Source organism: Amphibalanus amphitrite, unplaced genomic scaffold, assembly GCF_019059575.1.
Source record: "Amphibalanus amphitrite isolate SeventyFive unplaced genomic scaffold, NRLGWU_Aamphi_draft 000648F_arrow, whole genome shotgun sequence".
Classification (NCBI taxonomy): domain Eukaryota; kingdom Metazoa; phylum Arthropoda; class Thecostraca; order Balanomorpha; family Balanidae; genus Amphibalanus; species Amphibalanus amphitrite.
In genome coordinates, this window is record NW_024882142.1 from 310,929 (window position 1) to 332,927 (window position 21,999).

Here is a 21,999-nt window from a genome sequence, read left to right on the forward strand (position 1 = left end):
CCCGCGGGAGACGGTCCCGGCGTGACGGGCGGCCGTTTCGACACCGGCCGGCACGCGAGACCTTGACGGGGCGGTAGGCGGGGTAGCGGGGGCGCTCTGCACCCTGCAGTGCACGCCGGCAGCCGGCAGTGCGGCGCAGTCCGCCCGGCCGCGCAGACATGCTGTTGGCGCTCGCCGCGCTAGTGTTCCTGGTGCTACTGCTGGTGGTGTGGCCGCGCCGGCCGGCCGGCGGCCCGCCCGGTCCCACGCCGGTGCCCGTGCTCGGCACATTGGCATTCCTAGGCGCGCGCACCCGCACCGAGCTGTTCAACACGCTGCAGACTCTCTCGGAGCGCTACGGCCACGTGGTGGGGTTTTTCGCCGGCGCCACGTACCACGTGTATGTGGAGGGTTTGGCGGCAGCGCGGCGCGCTATGGCCGAGCCGGCGGCGCACGGACGCGCCGCGGGCTCCGCTCAGATGGCCCTGTCGTTCGGCCGGCCGCGCGGAGTGATCGTGGCCGAGGGAGACCGCTGGAGGACCAACTCGGCCTTCCTCTACGCCACCCTGGAGGAGATGATCAGCTCCGGCGAGGCAGAGCGGTTCATCTGCGAGGAGCTGACGCGGCTGTGCGACCGGCTGCGACTGGGCACGGGCAGCGCGGTGCCCGTCCAGTCGCTGTTCCGGCAGCCGTACGTGGCGCTCAGCTGGCGGATCGTCACCGGGTGTCGGCTGCCCGAGCAGCAGGCACAGCGGCTGACCGCCCTGCTAGCCGCCGAGCTGGCCGGACTGCAGAACGGCTGGGTGGACAGTCCGCTGCTCCGCCGGCTCGCCCCCGAGCGCAGCGGGTACGCAGATGTGCTCCGCTTCAGAGACGAGCTGCGAGCCACGTTCGCCGCCACCGTCAGCGACTCGCGCTACCGGGACGGCACGCTGGTGGCGCGACTGCGCGCTAAGCGCGGCCCCGGCTGGCGGCCGGCAGACGACCAGGACCTGGTCATGTTCCTGTTCGACTTCCTGAACGCCGGCTGCGAGACGACGAGCTCCTTCGGCGAGTGGTCGCTGCTGTACCTGCTGCGGGAGCCGGCCGAGCTGGGAGCCGTGCGCGCCGAGCTCGACACGCTGGGCTTCCTGGCGCGCGGCGCCGACATGGTCCGGCTGCCGCGCACGCGCGCCTTCCTGTCAGAGGTGATGCGGCGCTCGTCTCTGACGCCGGCCAGCGTGCCGCACCGGGCCACGGCGCCGCTCACCATCGAGGGGTTCTCGGTGCCTGAGGACGCCGTGCTGCGGTACGGCATCCAGTCCACCCACTGGGACGGCCGGCTGTGGCCGCAGCCGGAGCTGTTTCGCTCGCAGCGCTTCCTGCGGGACGGTCAGTTTGTGTCCAGCGATGACCTGGCGCCGTACGGCGTGGGCGCGCGCCGGTGCACGGGTCGCCGACTGGCCGAGCTGTACACCTTCCTCATGGTGAGCTGGCTGGTGCAGCAGCTGGACGTGATGCCGCCGCCCGGACAGATGCCGCCCGACGAGGACGCCGAGATCGCGCTCACTCGCAACTGTCTGCCGTACCGAGCCGTGTTCAGACCGCGGGCCGACGGCGGACTCGGCGGCGTGAGGACGCAGTGATGGGACATGACTGGGGATCGGGATGGCGCGCGTGACGGACTGGGCACAGTGACGGAGTGGGACGCAGACGGGATGAAACAAAACGCCCCGCAGTGAAGGGACACAAGTGTCCAGCGACGGTGTTAGTGACGTGACGCAAATATGACGACGGGTTGCAACTCAGAGTGATGAAAGACGAGGGGCACAGCTGAAGATGGATCGCAGTGAAGAGCACGACAAGCACGTCCTAGGCAGTGTCGAGGCGTCGAGCGATCTCTTTTGCTCTTGAAGAGCAGTGAAACTCGTCACGTGAGACAATGGTCACTGAATGGACATACTTTGCCCAACATCGATGGTTACGTGTGTGACTGCGTCTTAGCGGTAAAAATGTGAGATTTTTGTCACAGATGGATGTCCATCCCTAAATGTAACAACCCTCTCGGTATGGCCTAGGCGTACATACAAGTCAAATACCATGTGAAATTGAAAGTGAGACACCAAAAACTGCAAGGGGTGTATCGACGGTAATTAAGGAACCGAAACTGTCAACACACCAAGTCAGTGCATAACCAGTTGATGTCCCGATAAAATTTATGCACTGAGCCCGAAGCTCTGTAAGGGAATGAAGTTGAAATACACTGCCAGCCGTTTAACGTGCTTCACCGGCCTGAGCCTTCATCAAAGCTATCCGTTCTGGTTAGTCATGGGTAGGTAAACAATAATCATATCGTCACCGTTGTCCGTTCTTGCATCAGTCCATGGTGGTGTTACTGTCAGCCTTCTGAGTAAGCCGCACACCGCCGCAGTGAACCTCTGCGCTGCGGTAACTCGGTAAACGTAAACTCAGCCACCGCGGCACCCAGTGCCCTGAGCGGAAAGGTCAAAGACGCTGGAACTGACCATCGTGTCGATACCCGGACAGTATTGCGACTGATGTGGAGGTGAATTTCGACGAAAATAAAACATTTAGTGTTCCGGTTTGTTAGCCCCGTCGCATTTACAAACAGCTTTCAAAAAGGTGGCGTTATTATTGGTTTTTTTTTTCGAGGCATGATTGGCTTTGTCGACAAGTCACATGATTGAGGAGAATCCCCGTTCCACTGTTTTCTGTCCGGCTGGCTGGCAGTCCCAGCCGACGGTGCCTCACAGCACAGCTCAGCTCTGGCACGGCATGGCAGCTGCATGTCATTGAATCAATTGAATTGCAACGCGGTCGACCGCGACGCCGAATCGCCGGCGGCCGACACGGCAGGCTGGGGCATCAGTGGTCGTTTATAGAACCAGTTGGCGACGCTAACTCAGTGGTGGGTTCAGTGTGGAGCCAGTCCCACCACCCCACGCCACACTGGCATCCATCAAACTATCGCGCCAGGTCCAGTAACAGCGCTGATCGGACCGAGCCACCCAGGAGCTGGGGTTTGAGCGAAACAGCCGGTCCAAATGCGGCTCAAATGCGGTCCAAATGTCGCCGGTCCAAATGCGGCTCACGCTCGCTTGCTGAAGACGGTGCCTTCCGCGGGAACTTGCTTTCACTTTTGGAAAAAAAATAATGTCAATGCCTAGCTCGGCGAAAACGATCATTGCACCTGATCTAGGCCGCTCATTATGTTACCATCCTGACTGTCATCTGGTTTTCGTCGGTCATTTGAGCCATACGGTATATTGTTATTCAAATGTTTGTTATTAACAAACATGAAGGAATGATAACATATATTCTTATCTACGCCGTAACTTTTTAACGTTTCCTTTGAGAATGTCAGTTCATCTCTCGTACTAAATCTGAGCTGTGCCCTCCACTAAACCCCTCACTCAGCGGGGAGGGTGTCGCCGCCGGCACGGGCTCTCATTTGCACTGGATCGCCGGGCCGGTCCACCGGGCCGGACCGCCGCTCCATATGATAAACAGAGGCCACCGAGCACCTGCAGTCGCTGAGGAGTTCGCGCCCGGCGCCCGGCGACATCTCATGAAAACGAAATAAACAGACAGCCGAGGCCGCTCGCGACAACTAAAGGGAGCAAACGCTGCGGGACAATAAGCTAAACTCGATTGATCAATTTACTTCTATTATGTATGTTTACCACGAAACGATCAAACGATTCTTAAAATGAGATAGCGGGTCATTTCGACCTACTGTAACGGCACGCATTACTACCGTGCACATGTTTGTTACTACAAATTTATATTCATCTCCTCGTACAAGTGAGTTTGCCTGAAGGCTGTATAGACTCACGATCTTCACAAGTATCTTCCTGAGTTCACAGGCTGGGGCTGGAGTGTAGGTGTGAATTTTATGTTTTACTTTGCCAGCTTGGCTTCACGCGTGAAGTGTCTGCTGAGCAGGTCGTTTGTCTAGGAGTATGAAAGTTTTATTTTTAGCCCAACTTCTAAAGCATTCGTCCCTTTCAGATGCAAACGTTACCAACTACAAAGAATTTGCTTTGTCTTGGAACAGGTATATTACATTACAGGCTATAAAAGACATGAGATTGGATTCGAGTAAAGCAATAGCACAGTTACCAGGCAATAGGCAGACAGGCGCAATGTTACCCGCTACACGCGCAGTGAAGAAAACACTGCCGCGCCACTCGGGCTCAACAGGTCCTGACTGGACCGGTGACCCACCGGTACTCACATCGCTGCGTGGCGAGGCCGCGGAGGAGCACCGCTCCGTCCGTGACGGGGCGGACGAGTGCCAGCGAGGGCGAACAAGAGAGAGCCAGAAGCCAGCAGAGCGAGAGCCCCCCCGACCTACGCCACGCGCGCGTATTTATACCGTCACACGCAGTGTGACGTCACAACCCGCGTACTTTCACGCAATCCGAGGGCCACAGTATAACATACTAACAAGTTATAACATACTAGTTTGTGCTAACTCACAAACTAACAAGATGTCAGATTTTCATATAGAATACCAGATAGGATATAAAGTCACACACTTTTTGTTAACAGTTAATATCATTACAATAAACAATGCGACCCGGTACCTCATCGTTGTTTATTGTACCAGACGGCCCGTATTGTTTCTCGTAATGTTACATTGCCAATTTTTAAACGTACCTAATGCAACCGCCAACCGACAAACAATGCAACTAGCATTATGTTTTCTGCTTTGGAAAACCCGTGAAACCACGTAAAATAGTGAACATTCTGCGACATACTCAGTTTTGCCTCTAACGTATCTTATCTTATATGTGCAATAGACCATGCAACCGCATCAAATCGGGTGACATACATCAGCTTAGAACCTGGCATATCGAACGTTTTGAAGTACACTAAATCATGCAGTGCGTGAGAATCGGTCCTGCAATAAGTTATTACGCACGTATTCACCGTATTACGTCGTAATATATTTCACACAAGGAATAATGCGATCGATCCGTATTCCAGGTCTGCTCCTATTTATTCATTGTTAGCTATACAGAGCTACAGGAGAAAAAGCCTGTTCCAATCCATCGCAGGGCTAATTACATAAATATAAAAACTACATGTTCTAAACGTCGGAGAAACGCGTACTTCACGTGGCACGGCTGTGCGGCGTGAAAGTCGTGACCTCGCGCGCCCGCCCGGTCTCGCCAGCGCGCCCGGCCCCAGGGTCGGGCTAAAGCCATCTCCTCGCGCTCCGTCCCGGGTTCACCGTCACGTCCCGAGGGGTCGGGCGAAGGTCGGTCAGTGGCCAGTGCGTAGGTTGCGACACCGTGCCGCCTCGCCGGTGCGTGTGGGCGGTACGGTCTCACCACGGCACCGGCCGCGGTCCACGCCGCCGCTGCGTGGTGTTGCAGCGAGCCTTGCGCCACCAGAGGCAGTGATGCAGGTCACATCCACCGCGATCGTGGCACGGTCACCGAAGGTGGCGGCGCCGGTCGCGCCCACCGCGACCGTGATTTTCTCACATAGGTACTAATGGGGGAGGCCGGAGGGACCGTACCGTGAAAAGCACGCCGGAAAACAAGGACAGGGACGGCGGCGGACTGGCCGGACAGTCGCGACATCTACTCCAAACTGTAGTTTCACCGAACGTCCGCTTGTAGCGTCTCAGTCGAGCCGTGCAGTCGCAATATATCTTCGCAACCGACCCACGGCTCCATGTTTTGTCCCCGATTTAATTTAACACTGGGGACAGCAACATAATTCCTCCACTTTATCTTCATTTAGAGCTTTGTGGTTTGAGCCAGCCGAGCTGATAGAACTTGGTCGTGTTTAACAAATAGACGCGACTGTAGCAATAAACGGCTTGTATTCAATTACGGTTCCCATTTTACATTCAAGCGGATTCGACATCGGCCCAGTTTTGTCCACAGTGATGTGGAACTTTTCGGACATGGAGGCTGTTGGACTATTGCCAAGGTTGTTCATCGTAGTTGAATAATCCAGACATGGAATTTATGGCCAACAAGTAAAGCTGTTCGGGAAATAACTGAAAATTTGTCACAGCAAAGTTCCGCTAACGCCAGCCATTATTTACGCTAATGCCTAATAGAAAAAATACCGAAGACAACCAACAATGCGTTAACTGTAAACATCACAGGAGTGTTAAGATAGGTCATCGATAACTTGCAGCTATGATCGCAGTGTTTGTACGACTGATCACAGATATTCGCCTCAGCCCGGTTCAGGCGGTAAAGCTCTTCAGCTTCAACACGAACCTAATGCAAAGAGCCATGAGCAGACCCCATCAACCATCAACAAGCGACCCACCAGTACCCTTCTGATACGTGACTGGTAACCACAGGGAGCAATAGAGTACGAGACAGAGAGCTTGCTCTCCACTCCCGGCACACAGTGCGGGCCAGAGCGACTCGCCTTGACCACTGGCGGCCGACTCGGCGTCCAACTGACCCGGTGTGGTACAGAACGGTGCTGAGACGTTCCATGACTCGTAGCTCGGCGATCACTACTCGCTGTAGACCCACCAGTCGCGCTCGTAGCCCTCCAACACGTGTCCGAGAAGCACCTTTCTGCGGCTTTCACAGTACCTGCCGCCCACAGGAGTAGTCTTTTGAGACGGGACGGGGGTGACGGATCAAAGGAAGGAGGACTGGGCTATGCGAGGACGCAGCGGGCTGGAGAAGGGTGATAGCCGCAGCTCTCACCTGTACTTGTCCTGGACGGTCTGTTTGATGTCAGCTAGCAGCTGTTGGGTGATGTCCCGCTCCAGGTACTCGGAAAGCAGCTCCGTGCACCGCTCCAGGTCCTTTTGATTCTCCTGAAGGGAGGAACAGGACAGTTATCAAACAGCGCTCCAAGTCCCTCAGGTTATCCTGAGAGGAGGGGGGAGGAGGTCAGCCATCAATACCGCTTCAGAGCCCCGTGGTTTTCCTGAGCGGACGATTATTCGTTGTTCAATCATCCATGGAATATAAGCCAGTGGAAAAAAAGACAGCATCCAATCAGGACAGACTGGGGTGACGTGACACCCACCTCAAAGATGGTGGACTGGTTGTTTTTCTGCAGGTAGTAGGCGAAGACGTATGTGTACATGAGCGTTTGTCGACAGGAGCACAGCACGTCCACCGCCTTCTTCAGAAACTGCACCTGTCAATGTCACAAATAACATCAACTATCTGGCAAGCAACCAGGTATCTGACAAAGAAAAATCTCATCAGAAATTTAAGTAGGTGGATAAATCCCTGAGAGTATATCAAAGTCATCCTTCTTCCAGCTATTCTCTGAGTCTGGACCCAGCATTAGTACCTCGATCCAGCTCATGTTGTGCTGCTGCATCTCCTCCATTTTCTGCTGGACGGACGCGTACAGCCGGCTCTCGAAGCGCAGCGACTGACTGTGGTTGATGAAGCGGTTGAAGTAGAACAGGTAGCGGTTGAGGGCGGCGCGCGACAGCTCCTGGGCGTCGCGCGCCGCCCGCGCCTCGGCCTCGTCGAACCTATTACAGCTGTACCTGAGAGAGTGACGACGCCACATAAGCACTGTCATGCCCCATTCGAAGAAGCAATGCTACATCCAAGGCCCTAAAAACAGTTACATCTGTACCTGAAGATCCTGAAGGGTACCTGAAATCGGCCAATGATATATCGGAGATCTTCATTGAAATTAGTTTAGCACATAACAAAAATATGATATGGTGCGTTTCTCCTGAAAGTGGGGTTATCTTAACGCCTACAATACCTTGTCAACACAGCCGCGGTATCTGATCGATCTCTGACGCAGATCTTTTGAGGTGTCAGGAAAGGACATAAACCCAGACCAGGGTAGTGTCATGAGTCTGATATTATGGTACCGTCGCGGGCTCGTGGCCAAAGTTCGGCGGGGCAATGACCAGCCTGGGACGAGTTTGAGGGCTCGTCCATCACCGTGTCCCGAACTCGGGAAATGTGCCGCCAATGCGCCCCAAGATCGATGTGCCGGACGGTAAACTAGCGGCAGAACAGGACGACTTTACAGCCTCACAGGGCGGAGCGACCGGCTGCTCTGACCGGAGTAACAACGGTGGTTTGAAATTCGGGCGCCCGGTACGAATAGGGATGTAAAGAAACTTACGATGTGGTCGCATAGTGGAATAGCAAACCACACGGATACGGCAGTCGAGTTGGCGAAGTCAAAGTCGTCGAAACTTTTCCGGATTTCATAGAACCGAATCGATGCTGCAGTCCGACCATTGCCACCAAGGCACGCACAGTAATGGCTGGGGCACTGACAGGCTGAGTGAAGTGGCCGTGGTGGCGGGGGGGGGGGGAGGGGGCACGTGACTCACCAGGACGATCCGTGCGGCTCCCAGGGTCCGAGGCACACCCAGCAAAAGTCCGCCCGACAGCTCTGGTTCTTGCAGATCATGTGGTTGCACCCGCCGTCCTTCTCAATGGTCACCTTACACTTCGGACATTCCTGCCGGAAAACGTGACGAAAAGCCGTGCGAATGGTGCAAGTAAATTTTATTGAATGAAAATTGAAAAACTGATTGTGTAGTTGGTTTCATTCACCTAGATTTAGAAACGATTACAACCTCCATCCCTAATGGTCAAGGCTGTATCTTATGTTCCTAAATATCACAACGTCACATACCTTGGTGTTTGCGGAGAGCCAGTTGAACGTCTCCGAATCGTCGTCGCACTTCTTCCGCCACCGTTTGAGCAGGTGACACCGCACAGGCTCGTGCCACAGGTCGCCACACGCGAAACAGAAGCGGTGCCCGCAGCCGCAGAGGACTGGCCGGGCGTCCGGATAGGCTACCCGCACCGCGCGGCCGCAATCCGGGCTGGGGCACCAACACAGCCGGCGGTTACACTGCGGACAGCACAGCATAGTCGGCGGTTACACTGCAGGCAGTACAGCGCGTCAGACAACAGTTACACTGCGGACACCAGCACAGTCGGCGGTTACACTGCGAACAGCACATACGGCGGTTACTGTGACACCAGCACAGGCGGCGGTTACACTGCGGACACCAGTACAAACGGCGGTTACACTGCGAACATCACATACGGCGGTTACTGTGACACCAGCACAGGCGGCGGTTACACTGCGGACAGCACAGCATAGACAGCCGTTAACTGCGGACAGCACAGCATAGTCGGCGGTTACACTGCAGACACCGGCAGACGGCGGTTACACAGTGGACACCGGCACAGTCGGCGGTTACACAGTGGACACCAGCACAGACGGTGGTTACACTGCGGACACCAGCACAGTCGGCGGTTACACTGTGCAGTGTGCACAGGCGGAGGTTACACTGCGGACAGTACAGACGGTGGTTACAGCGCAGACGGCGGTTACAGCACAGGCGGCGGTAACACTGTGAACAGAACCGGCGGCGGTTACACTGCGGACACCAGCACAGACGGCAGTTATATAGAGCAGACGGCGGGTACTCTGCGCCTCTGCGGACACCAGCGCATACGGCGGTTACACAAATCTATCTTCTGACGTACAATCACGTTATTTTTTTCGTAGACTAGTAAGTGAAAGAAAGAGGTCGCTCCCGCAATCCCGCACCGCTATAGGCTCAAGATGTCATACCGCAAATTCTGGGTAACACATCATCGATACAAATAGTTCGACTCCGGCCTTCTTCACCACTAGCCCTATATTCTTCCAGCACGCGTGTTTTTGCTAGTTTGTAATTTCTAAAAGCGTTGCGCCGTCGAGAACGCAGCAAGTTAGACTACGTAGTCTGTTTACCTCAGCAGCGAGACGGCTGTTTGGAACGGACAAATCCGATAAACGATCAACTTACGGAGCTCTCAGTTTCCGGGAAGAGGATACAAAGGCACAACAGGCGCTACGAGTGGGCGAAGTATCCCAGCTATGGGGCGAGCGATATACTGGCTCAGCAACGAAATGAGTGAATTATCTTTTACTTGACAAGCCGTTTTATTAAAACAATTTCGTAGTAAAACGCTCTACGCATGGTTCAATTCGCCAGATTTGATAGTTCTCAATCGATATTTTGATACATTTGTACTTAAAGTACTCGATGGCTCGAAATCTGAATGACCATGAGCGTGGACTGTCATCGGGTAATCCACCCCGCGCCGGTCCCCACCTGTACGAATGTGTCGGTGATGAGGCGCTGGTAACGGGCCAGCACGCGCGGCTCCGTCACCAGTCGCAGCACCGTCTCGTCGTCGACCAGGATGTCACAGCCGTGGGCGGCGCAGGAGATGGTGCAGCCGACGCCGTCCTCCATCACCCGGGTGGTGAGGTAGCCGGACCAGCAGTCCGAGCAGAACCGGTGACCACACGCCAGGCCCGACATAGCCTGCCGAGGGAGACAGGGCGGCATGGGCTATAGATGGACTGCTCCGTGTTTACATTCTACCAGCTAAGATGACCACATGATATTGTATGCGACTTCTCATTTTCATCAGTTGGGCTCAGCCTCTCCTTACTTTACCCCGCAGCGGTAAATAAAAGTCTTACAGAATGCAAGCGATATTCATATAAGCCGGTGGTAAAATAGAAGCTCTGAGTCTGACAGATGATTCTGAAGGGCTGGACTGCGACTGACTCACCAGCGGGGACCGCTCGTAAGTTCACCCTGCAACTCACCGAAGAGGGCTGCTCGGTGAGGCAAATCTCACACTGTTCAACACCGCCCAACTGGGGTTGACCGGTCGCCTGAAACGAGCTCCCATCAGCAGCCGACAGAGCAAGTAATGTACTCGTACATGAGTATATAATTGAGCACTTGCATAAGATGAATAGCGACATGTCAACGTACACAAACATGGCATCCGGAAAAGCGAAGTGCCTTGTTCCTAATTATCTGTCGGCGTCAACATTGCACACGAGGCATGGACAAATTGAACATGCTCACATGTGTACGTTTGCTGTTTGGGATTTAGTATCGCATTTACTGCTTCTTAAGGCTAAATAAATTATTTCAAGCATTCCTTGATGTTTATTTACATAGCTTAACTAGCATACGGAAGGACGGTTAAAATTACCCAAAATAAATATACCTTACGTATCGAAGCAGACCTTGTTTGTTATGAAGGGACTGACTACATGAGCTTCCCTGAAGAGCTGTTCTTGGTCCGTATCATAAAATCTTTCCAAAAGCTTGGCCTTGTCCCAGTTGAAATGATTCAAGAGGATTCGTACCATCGTTGTTGGCAGCTGAAAAATAGAGCACTTCAGTATAAAAACTCAAACAAAATGTTGCAACATAAGATATATTGTTAGGCTTAACCCTATTCCTGGCGGGGGGGGGGGGCCTCAGGAGCCCCCCCCCCTGAGGTTTTTTGGTTATATCTCCCAAACGCGTTGAGCTAGGAAGCTCAAATTTTCTGACTTTTCCTAAAAGGCTTCTACGCAACATGTCTGAAAATTTTGAGTTGATCTGACCTCAGGTCAGGTCACCAGAGGCGGTTTGGTGACGCTACCTCAGAAAAGTTTGCAATCACGCCAGAGCTAGAGTTTTTGACCGATCAATTTCTTCTCTTCAGGGCTTAGTTAGGGTACCAGTATGTGCAATTTGTATATCTCGGAATTTTGATATCGGTGACCTAAGGTCAGGTCAATTTCGCGACCTCCCCATTATAAGTCAATGGGGGAAAAATCAACTCCCTGTTTTTACCACTAAAACGGGTCGGAATGGCCCCATATACCATACATGACTTCATATACGATCAACCTTCACTACCTTGAGGTCTGTTTTGCTGTTGGGCAGCTGTGAGGTCATGTGACGTCATCAAAGGTCACCAAAGGTTTTTGGCCAATAACTCCGTACAGGAACAAGATACAGACGCGTGGATGGTCTCATTGTGTTCAGCTCGTCAAGACGCATCGAATGATATACATGATGACCTCGAGGTCACGTGACCTGAGGTCAACCTTTGACCTTGACCTTTCGAGGTCAACATATATATCATTCGATGCGGATTGACGAGAGGATCACGATGATGCCCTTAGTTTGTTCCTATCTTGACTAATTCGAAAGTTATTCGAGAAAAACTCCCCATATCTAGTGCCGCCATTTTGACTTTTTCGACCCCTGTGACGTCATCTTTGACCTGACCTGAAAATGACCTTAGTAAAAATTGTAGATCTTGGCCGTGCGTATCCGATGCCGTTTACCGCTTGTCGCTATCTTGCTTCGTTCTCGAGATCTCAGGGGGGGGCCGAATCGGCCCCCCCCCCCCGCCAGTTTCTTGTCCCGGCGGAGCCCGCCAGGAATAGGGTTAAGAATAGTGGGCCTATTTCACGTTCCGTTTTTTCGTTTTGTCATTTTTTCATTTTGCATTTTTTCATTTACGAACGAATATTACTATCAACCAAACGATATATTATGCGCCGTGGTAGTGTTGCGCTAAAATAGCGTGATAAAGAGCCACACCACACAGACAATGCCTCATCCACGTGCAAGGGCTCAAGAATATGATATTCCAGCCACGCTCGTCTGTACGAGATGAATGTGACACTGTTTGTGCAGTGAACATATGTCCGGCTTCACTGTGGTTCCGGCTTGGAAATATACCTCAGCGAGGCCGGCGTGGTTAACACACCAACTGCAATGCCGCGCCGTTCCAGCCCATAGCACTTTAATCCACCCGCTGAGCGGGCGGCATACATATTGCACTTTCGGGGCCATCAACTGCACCCTGAGGCCGCCGCCGGGTGGACGTGAAATAGCGGCCCGGGCTGCGGTCCAGGCGCCCCGCGACCGCCTATACATGCATGCATGCAAGGCCCTCATGCAGGCACGACCCCAGTATGTATTTTCCGTGCCACCTGCTGCTCTGGGTCACGTCAGTTAACTACATGTAAGTACATCGTGGCAGCGTAGGTTACAATGGTATGGAAAAAGGAGAACGTTTTGGTTGGGGAAACACATTGCGGACGGTATGAAAATTCATGCGGGACGGGGTCACACGGCCGCCGCCGGCCGGTCACCTGGTATACATATGTATGTAGGTAGGTATCGAATCAGGGTATACGACTACAGCCATAGCGAATGCGGCCGTAGCCACTGGTCACTGAACACTGGACGGGGTGGTTACTGGATGCAGTCAGCGGGTGCGGTGGTAGTCGGTAGATACGGGATACCTACACTCTACAGTCAGTAGTTACGAGGGATACCGGATACGGTGGGAGCGCGTCAGATATTTGGTGTATGTACAATACATAGATGAGGAAGGGAGCCGACCGACCGTTCCCATTTGCATGCTCCTCTTTGACCAAAACGCAGAAAACGGGCGGAACATTTCAAGCAGGCAGCAGCGGTGGAAATGTAGTTAGAAAAAATGCATGCTATATTGATTGCTAGACATTACTTCGCAATTTGTAATGGAATTTTGATTTAAATGGCGAATGCTTAGATCGTATAACGTGCTGGAAAGGCTTTGGCATTTGCCACCCCAGTGACGTCATCTGATCGCGTTTCAACTTTCAAGTCAGCTGACAAAAATCATGCATAGGTACCAAAGCAGAGTGATTCCGAGACCCGTTTTAGCCAACAATTTTAGCGAATCCAATATGCAAATACGTGCCACTGCTTCACTTCAAACGCAATAAATTTAAAATTAGTTCGTCAATCTAACGAATATAGGTAAACAATTGCAGTTCTATCGGCAATCGAGAGACACAATCTACACTTCTACAGACAGCGCAAAGCCTTACCTTCATGATCTCGTTCACTTGATTGATCTCCGCAAGCATGAATTCTACTAATTCATCGGCAGAAAGAACATCAAAAATATATTCATCGTCTTCCTGACTTCTAGATTCAGACGTCGATGCTTGCGGCTCCGGATGATTGTTGAGATTGATCTCATCCTCGCTGGACACATTCCTAGAATCAAGCTCGCACATCGAATGTTCGTCTCCAGATCCTTCATTATAAGGAATAGACCCATTATTGAAGTTCATGACACTTTGGAGGACACCAGCACACAATGATACATTAATTTCCCTTATCTTTTCCCGCGCACTCCATCACCGCAACTCCAAAATTTTGTTTATGCCGCGGTGCCATTGTGATTGGTGAATCAGCTGATTCAGTGCTGCCACCTTTTCTAGCGGAAATTTTGCCAAAAACTTGCGAAATTTCTCAAGACATAAAAGGCTCTTCATTGGTTCTGCAATTGCTTACTTAGGTTTATTGCTAGTTGGAATGACAGTTATTTTGAATTTCAATGCCTATGCACGCTTCGATAAACTGCATAAAGGCAAGAAGTGGCAACAAAATCGGGTTCCGATGGGCTATGGCGATCTCTTTGCCCGATCTTAGGAAGATATCGTCTAAATTACTGCTAAAATAAGAATCAAGGAAGAGGGAGGTCCCAGCCCACAAAGTACCCTCCCGTGTGCGCTGCCTCTGCTCTGCCTGCCAGCTGTCGCCGCCGGCTGCTGGTCCCCGCTCTGCCCTCTCCCGTCGATCAATGGTTGGGAGTGGCGTCAGGTGCTGCCGCCTGGCGGGAGGCTGCCGAACTACGAGCGGCGGCGGCTCGCCGAGCTGGGAGTGGGGCGGAGAGCGGCGGCGGCGGTCGGCGAGGCGGCAGCGACATGCAGCGGCGCGGTGGCTCGAGTACCGCGGTCGTGCTCCTGCTCCTGGTGGCGGCACTGATCGGTGAGTACCTCGGCCAGACGGTGACCGCCCAGGACCAGAGGACGAGGTACCGACGGACGGCGCGGGTCAGACTCACCGGCTCCGGCTGCCGAGGACGGCAAACAGAACGGTTTGTTGTGATGTGCATGCATGTGCACTGCATGTGAGGCCGCAGTGAGACCATTTGGCGCATCCGCTGCGACTCTTGGTGCTCCCTTCCTTTTTGCAACCCCTCAGATGCTCTGACTTGGCTGCGAAACGTTCAGTTGGATCTGGGTCACATAACCGACCGCCGGATGCTCCCCCGCGTACCCAACGAAGCAGCAGCGACCGCTCTGAGGCAAATGGACCGTCGACGTCAGAGGTGTTGGATGGGCGCTAGTCGGGGGCTCAAAGAGTCGTTAGACTGTAAAAGGGAGTTTTAATACGCTTCATTCCGGTTACGTGCACTACTAGACGTCTCGTCATGTTCTACATAAGTCGAGCGCGACTATAGGTACTGGCCAGAGTAAATTCGTCCTTTTTATCCTTAGGACAAACTCACCATCATCCTTGATGACACTTTCTTGTTTCGGGACGACGGCTTCCAAGCTGGAACCACAGGACATGCTCCTCAGGAGTGACCGTTTCAGTGGCTGAGCGGTCTGCTCCACCGGAACATGCCCATCCCAAGGGACGAGCTCAGTCACTGTGGCTCACTCATCAGTCCATAGGCTGCCCAATGTCTTCCCTAGCTGTCTCTTGTCATTCGATGGCCCGTAAGAAATGTTAGTTAACACTGCGGAGTCGATGGATTTACGGCGACTCCGACTCCGACTCCGACTCCGGGCAGAAATGTCGACTCCGATCGACTCCAACTCCCGACTCCGACTCCGCACACCTGGCAGGGCTGCGGAGTCGACAGATTTTCGGTGACTCCGACTCCGACTCCGGCTGGGGTTCCCAATATCGACTCCGACTCCGACTCCGACTCCGGTCACAACTGTCGACTCCGACCGACTCCGACTCCGACTCCGACTCCGACTCCGCAGCCCTGGTTAACAGTAGCACCACTTACTTGCTCGTATCACCCGGGGTCGGGTCCGGGAGCGCGCTGGTCAGTGCCGGCGCGGGGCGGTGACCTGACCTGACCTCGCCGGAGGGGCCATGACGTCATCGGCGGGCGGCCGCGCGCTGGGGTGTCGGGCTCACTTCAGGCAGCGCGAGTGAGCCGGCCAGGACGGGATGGCTGTGTTTGTGACGGAGGTGATAGCAGCTCACAGCCTTTTCCACCCACCTACCCCATCCAGCAGTGCATCCCTTCCCTCAACTTTTTTCTGTTTCGCCTCAGTGCACTCCGTCGCCCGTGTCTCTCGCTCCGTTCGTCAGAATGCGAGAGGGAAGGTTAGGTGAGAGAAACGGGCGGGGGGGGATCATCAGCTAACGGTGACTGGTGAGTGACTGAAGCTGATGATGTTCACACCTTTACAGGAGTGACCTAAAGATAGCAACTGATGTGGTCTAAACGGGGCCTGCAGGAAAATAATCAACAAGCGATGCTAACATGCATAGTTCGCGTCGCGTTCTTATGCTCAGCTCGCAAAGGACCAAACTTGGGTCGATTAAAGTTTTGGAACAATTAGCTGACGTTTTATGTAATAAAGTCTTGCTGTATGAGTTGTGGCATGTATTGTTCAGTACGTCCAGGAAGTAATGTAAAAGGGCCTTATTGACCGATTCCTAATCCTGTCTGCAGAGGTGCGGAAAACCGACTGACAATTGCAAACAGCGCGTGTAATATGATAGAGGCTCGGTCACGTCCAGTGTGCGTTGCGGGCCGCGCCGCGGCTCGGTGGTGATGGTAACATACCGCTTGCTGATACTTCTGATACTTATACCAACCGGGAAGTGCCCTGTGTCATAGGTATCCGTCTTTTTGCAGCCACCAATGAGAACCGAGCTATACATTTTGTCTTACCCGATATGAGCTCATACACGTATCCAATGACCGTCTACATTTTTTGTCTTATACCTATCTTGCACACCTTGCCATAGTTATCTCAAGCGGTTTGCTGCATTCTTACGGCTAAGCTAAGGGACTGACAACCCGTCGCTGTTCGGTCCCTTAGGAAGCAAGTGTTTTGTGGACAATGAACACTCAACAGTTTGTCCTTTCCCAACGCACTGCGACGAATAATAAAACTTAACTTTCAGACGGATTTCAATTTAACCAATCATCAGGCAAAGGCTCAAAATAATTGTATCAATATCATGCCAGCTTACAGCAACAATGCTTATGTCCCCTCCCACATCCTTCATACCTCATCACCTAGACTCTTACCTCCCGAGTCACGTCATTCAACATGGCCTTATTGTGAAAGGCCAATCTTCTTTGGACTTGTTACGGAAGTCGGCACCCTCTACATGCATCTCAGACTGGTTGTTCTGGTCTTCACTCCACCCGAATGAAATATTCGGGATAGACGACAAAGTTTGGAGACGAACGCTACATTTAAACGCATCGAGTTTGGGCATCGACTAAGCTTTAGTTGCGGGATACGGACCCGTCTCGAGATTCTGCTCTCGAATTGAGTTACCACGCAATGTAGCCTCTAGCACCGACCGTTTAACCCTCGCCCGTATAGGGGGGGGGGGGTCGAACGGACCCCCCCCCCCATGGTTTTTCGCGAATAACTCGCGTAAAAAGCGGCCGATCGCGACGAAACTTTCAGTACCCTCGCGTTCATCAATTTCACACCTACCGTGAAAATTTCATGACCCTGACCCAAATGACCTTTGACCTGTGACCTACTTTTCGAGACCATGTTTGGCTGGAATCGCGATTCGGCGTATGTCGGCTCGCATTAGCCGCGCGTTTGCAGTCTTTTCGTGGTTTCAAGCGTTCAAACATGTGATATGATGTTGCCCCCATGCATTAGGGTGGGTGTCAAGGTCACCTGAAGGTCAGGTCAGGTCATTGACCTTTGATGACCTCGGTTCACTTTTTCGAGTTTTACATGTTTCTAGGCCAGTTTTTGGAGCTGAATTCGAATTTAGCAACCATATGAACATTTACGAAGTAGTTTTGGTGCCTTCGTAACATGTTACGAAGCTGTCAGAGGCGGTTGCCACCTACTACGAATACCCTTACTGGTTGACCTGACCTGACCTGACCCGACCTGGCCTAAATACATGAAGACATCATCTGTGATCAAAACTAACATGATATTCGTGATCAGCTCCCCGAAAAACCCCATGGCAGCCACACTTTACGACGTTCTAACAGGTCCCGATTTTCCCGCCTTTGGGGTCATTGACCTGACCTGCAAGGTCAACCAATGACCTAGGACCTTAAAATTGGGTATCATCGGCTTCCTCTCGTCACGGGCAACACGCTCGTTTTTTCCGCGAAGCTCTAGCTCGATCAGGGGCGAAACGGCAAGGGGGGGTCCAACGGACCCCCCCCCCCCCCCTTATACGTTCGCGGCTGGAAAAACACCAATACGGGCGAGGGTTAAACTATCTCATATCGAGCGCTTAAGCGCCTGACCACTCAGACCAGCCAGTTCATTGCTCAATATTAAACGCTCTCGTGACTCGTGAGAAGCAGTAGTCACCTACGTTATAGCAATAGCCTGCGCCTTTAGGTAACCGTTTCATATCCACTTCTATAAAACTATACCTATCTCGCATTTTTGGTTACTGGCCTTATACAGCCGATGCTCTACCTGAAACCAAAAGAAAACCGTTCTCCCGTTCTGGTGATATGTCGAGCCGAGTTATCTCACTTCTGCCGTGACGCTATCATCTACTGGAACCGATGAGAAGACCCAGCCGAGGGAGACCCTCATTATACCTGGACGCAATTTCAGCGTGCACGCGCTGATCTCACGCACACAGTGCGGTACGCAGCGATATGCTCGTTAGCTGTCGCACGGAGCGGAGACCACCGTTAAAGTGAGTGCGGTCACACCGATCAATACGAGGGCACGGGTGACCCCAATGCGACCCCTGACCTCTGCCGGGCCAGCTGTGTAGTCGGGTCACATCTCTTCTTGGAGCGGTCCCGCGGGCTGGCGACGCGACGGTTTGTGTCGGACGGATCGGGGCGTCTGGCGGACAGAGGCGGGGGAGGGGCGGGGGAGGGTGGGACGTGACGGGAAGGCCCTGGTGGTTGACGGGAGGGCGCGGCTGACGGGCTGACAGAGACCGGGACACTGCCGCTGGTGGGACCCCAATACGGCTTCATGGGGACATTGGCGGGATCGGTGGGACCATTGCGTCGGTCGGATGCCCGGTTAGACTTGATGGCACGGGAAATTGGTCGATTCTGAGACGGAGTGATGCGTTTCCGCTGGCCACTGTCACCAGAAGAGTGAGCGATAAGCGTCGCACGACTCTAATTTAGCTGAAGCAATTTTCCGCCTTTTGCTAAGATCCAGTGGCAACTGTTGCCTAAATCCGGCCATTTACTGCTGATAGTGGCACATAATCTTCCACTCCTGAATCTGAATCTCACCAGAACTCGGCAGCGGAGTCATAAGCTCGTTCACGCTCTTGTTCATTGAGTGCCGTTCGTCGAATAATCATCGGCTAGAATCAAAGTCGCATTCATTTCTATGCTCGTTATTCAGTTATTGCCTTGGCGGTATAGCCGATTCGTCCAGCTTGAGCCGATAGGATGTGTCTATTGTAGTCCGAGTGACGACTGTTGCGCGCAGGGTGTTGCGCGCGTCATCAGTTCTGTCCTTTTAAATATAGGTTTATCCTTATACAGGGTGTTTCATAATGAGTGTTCATTTTAAATGTACCATTGGAGGATCTTAAATACAACAATGATCGATAATTTTATATGAGCATTGTTGCAAAAAGATTGGCTTTTTATCTGTGCAAAAATTATCCCAAAGCATTCAGTCTCATGGCCGCCGTCTGCCGCGATATCAGCAGCACAGATGCGGTGCACTGCGTCGTTCACACAAGGAGAAGCAGTTTGGGCAGTCGCAGAATATGGTAGGCTGAGAAAGATAACTGCGGTCCGCCGTAGGTATGGGTACCATTTTAAGGAAAAGCATAACGTACCATTACGGAATTACGGCACAACCCTCCCACTACACTTCTGGAACTGCAAAACACCGTGGATGCATTTGCTCGTGGGCTGAAGCCAGAGGACGTGGCATGCGCATGATCTGCACGCTTCAGTTGTGTTTGCCGAAACTGGCAGACATCTGAGTCTGTCTGTCCCCAACTGCCGCTAAACCATACGATGTGCATGTTGATAACCCTCACTATAAACCCTAGAATGCATGGTTTTCTCTTTCCGTCCTCTGGGAAGGCTGTTGTGGCTAAGTCTGGCTGTGTTTAGCCGTCATCTCTTTACTTTTATTCATAGTTGCTTTCTTTTGAATTGATCGTTTTGTTTATTTTAGTTTTATTGGAAAGCAATGTTTGCTATTTTTAACCTGTGTTCAAGCATATTTGTTTTGTTTTTGTGTGCTGCTCGCTTTTTTCACGGTTGCCAGGTTAGTTCTATGTGCATCCCTTTCAATGATTTAGAATTCGGAATAAGGCGAACACCTCTACACCTATGTCCCGTAATTTGGCACGCCATATCATAAAATGCTCAGGAAAAAATTCAAGATTGTTAGTGGATCATCACTGATCGAAACTGACGAACCAGATGTGGAAAAGTTCAGCTAGTGGTTCTGTAATGCCATTTGCACAAAATCCTGCTCAGAGTGGCACCCATTCCACGTACACCTACTCAACCATTTGCATACTTTCGAAAGCTAATTGGTGGCAAGCCTCTAAGGTTCTCCTTCAAATTTGTCCTAATTATAGTTTGATACCTAACTTGTTACGAACTGAAAGGGTTCGCCTGATTCCGAGTTCCGAAAGATCGATTGGGATGCGCATATACCCAGCCTGCCGACCGTCTTTGTGTGCGTTATGTTTGCGCAGGTCGGCGCACCGGTTGGCTCGACTCTCGCGGAGAAGCCCCGGAGCCCCACCCGCTGGCCGTCGGCCCGCCCAATGACCCGTCTGAGCGCGTCGGTGGCGGCGTCCAGACTGGTGGTATGTATGTAACAGCTCTTGGGGTGGATATTTTGGTCACACACTGCTTTGTTTATTACTTATCTTTTTATCATTTACTCATTACAGTAAACATTTCCAAGTGGATGGCTACGACCTACGTCACCAAAACTTCGCTCACTCTCTGTCTATATCGGGTGGGATGCTCTTGACAGTCGGAGGAACGCGTTCTCAGCAGACGGTGAAATGTATTCCCGGAGGTCTAAGAGTTCATTAATTTAGGACGGACGTTCTGAGTGGCTCGTATCCTCAGTCTGAGACGACACATCGTGTCCACTGAGCTCAGTGAGCAGTCGGCACGTCAGGAACCAACGGCCGCTCGTACTACATAGACACGACAGGACTGACTCAGAACACCAGCTCTATCCATGGCTGGAATTTACACAGGCTTGGACTGGCTCTGTCACTTTCTGATCGAAGTTCTTTATCAGACAAATATGCTCCAAAGTATTTGGTTTTGAGTATCATTGGCTACATTTTCCATGCCAAAATGCCGCCGCCCCAGCACGGTCACCACAACCATGATGATATCCACGCTGATTTCCCCTCGGGATGTGTTTCACAGCAGTCGCACTGCTGTGACTGTGACTACGTGACTGGGACTGTGCGATGACTATGTGACTGTGACTACTGGCTGCGACTGTGTGAGACTGCGACTATGCGACTGTGACTGCGACTGTGGCTCTGAGACTGCGACTACCGCCTGTGCCTGTGTGTGACTGTGACGGACGTCGTCGCCCGCCCTTCACAGTGACCGGACGTAATCCATTCCACTGACGGATGGCCGGCATTGTCGGCCGCGACGGCCGGCTCGGGCGCACGCGCCACGCGTCGACGCCGTCGCTCGTCGCCGCCCCGGGGCCGCGCACTGTCCAGGGGCAGCCTGTTTGACGACGGGCAGCGCGGCGGCCGGGGCAGGCAGGGTGGGATATGGGCCTTTATGAGGGTCAGATGGAGATTGAGGATGGCCTGATGGTGGCTGTATGAGGGAGACGGAATCGCCGGGAAGTATGCGGATTATCCGGACCGGGTGCCCAGAGAGTAGCCCGAGCCATTATCATTGTTATGATCAGTATCATGGCAATCATTCCTGACATCATTATTCCCATAGCTTTGTGGAATGGCAGCTTTCATTGAGACGTCAATCTATAAAATGGCTTATTTGGAATTATTTCTGGAATTATTTCGCTTTATTCAGGGGGCTTGAATTGACTTTTCGTGAATAGTGTCCACAGATGGCATGCGCTGCTTGTCATGGAAATTCATATGCCTAATGCAATACATAGCATAAATATTTTACATTAAAAATCGGTGTGCATCATGATTAAACGCGCAGTTTACCT

General features: G+C 52.6%; 3 protein-coding genes across 14 annotated transcripts in view; 2 read left to right on the plus strand and 1 right to left on the minus strand.

Annotated features, from left to right (window-relative positions):
* The first annotated feature begins 158 nt into the window (after positions 1-158).
* On the plus strand, positions 159-1,604 carry LOC122363933 (methyl farnesoate epoxidase-like). The gene has a single exon (XM_043333781.1). The coding sequence runs from the start codon at positions 159-161 to the stop codon at positions 1,602-1,604; it is 1,446 nt and encodes a 481-aa protein (XP_043189716.1).
* Positions 1,605-5,801: 4,197 nt separating this feature from the next.
* Positions 5,802-14,024, minus strand: LOC122363945 (E3 ubiquitin-protein ligase arih1-like). Of its 3 annotated transcripts, XM_043333814.1 has the most exons (11): positions 13,660-14,001; positions 11,020-11,157; positions 10,588-10,656; positions 10,082-10,297; positions 8,602-8,823; positions 8,294-8,424; positions 7,456-7,480; positions 7,276-7,413; positions 7,003-7,116; positions 6,675-6,787; positions 5,802-6,557 (listed from the first exon to the last, which is right to left on the minus strand). In XM_043333814.1, the coding sequence occupies exons 1-11, from the start codon at positions 13,906-13,908 to the stop codon at positions 6,476-6,478; spliced, it is 1,497 nt and encodes a 498-aa protein (XP_043189749.1). In that variant the 5' UTR covers positions 13,909-14,001; the 3' UTR covers positions 5,802-6,475. The 3 variants fall into 3 exon arrangements, with proteins under 3 accessions (XP_043189749.1, XP_043189751.1, XP_043189750.1); XM_043333816.1 differs by having other exon boundaries at positions 7,276-7,480; positions 11,001-11,157; positions 13,660-14,024; XM_043333815.1 differs by having other exon boundaries at positions 7,276-7,480; positions 13,660-14,021.
* Positions 14,025-14,507: 483 nt separating this feature from the next.
* The window catches only part of LOC122363948 (acetylcholine receptor subunit beta-like 2), a 47,453-nt gene continuing 39,961 nt past the window's right edge, over positions 14,508-21,999 (plus strand). For 2 of the 10 annotated variants that reach the window (XM_043333825.1, XM_043333826.1), the window contains exon 1: positions 14,508-14,608. In XM_043333825.1, the coding sequence (XP_043189760.1) occupies positions 14,545-14,608 (64 nt within the window). In that variant the 5' untranslated portion in view covers positions 14,508-14,544. Of the gene's footprint in view, positions 14,609-15,770; positions 15,976-20,487; positions 20,639-21,999 lie in introns of those variants that run through there. The other 8 variants (XM_043333822.1, XM_043333821.1, XM_043333824.1 and 5 more) reach the window with 8 other exon arrangements.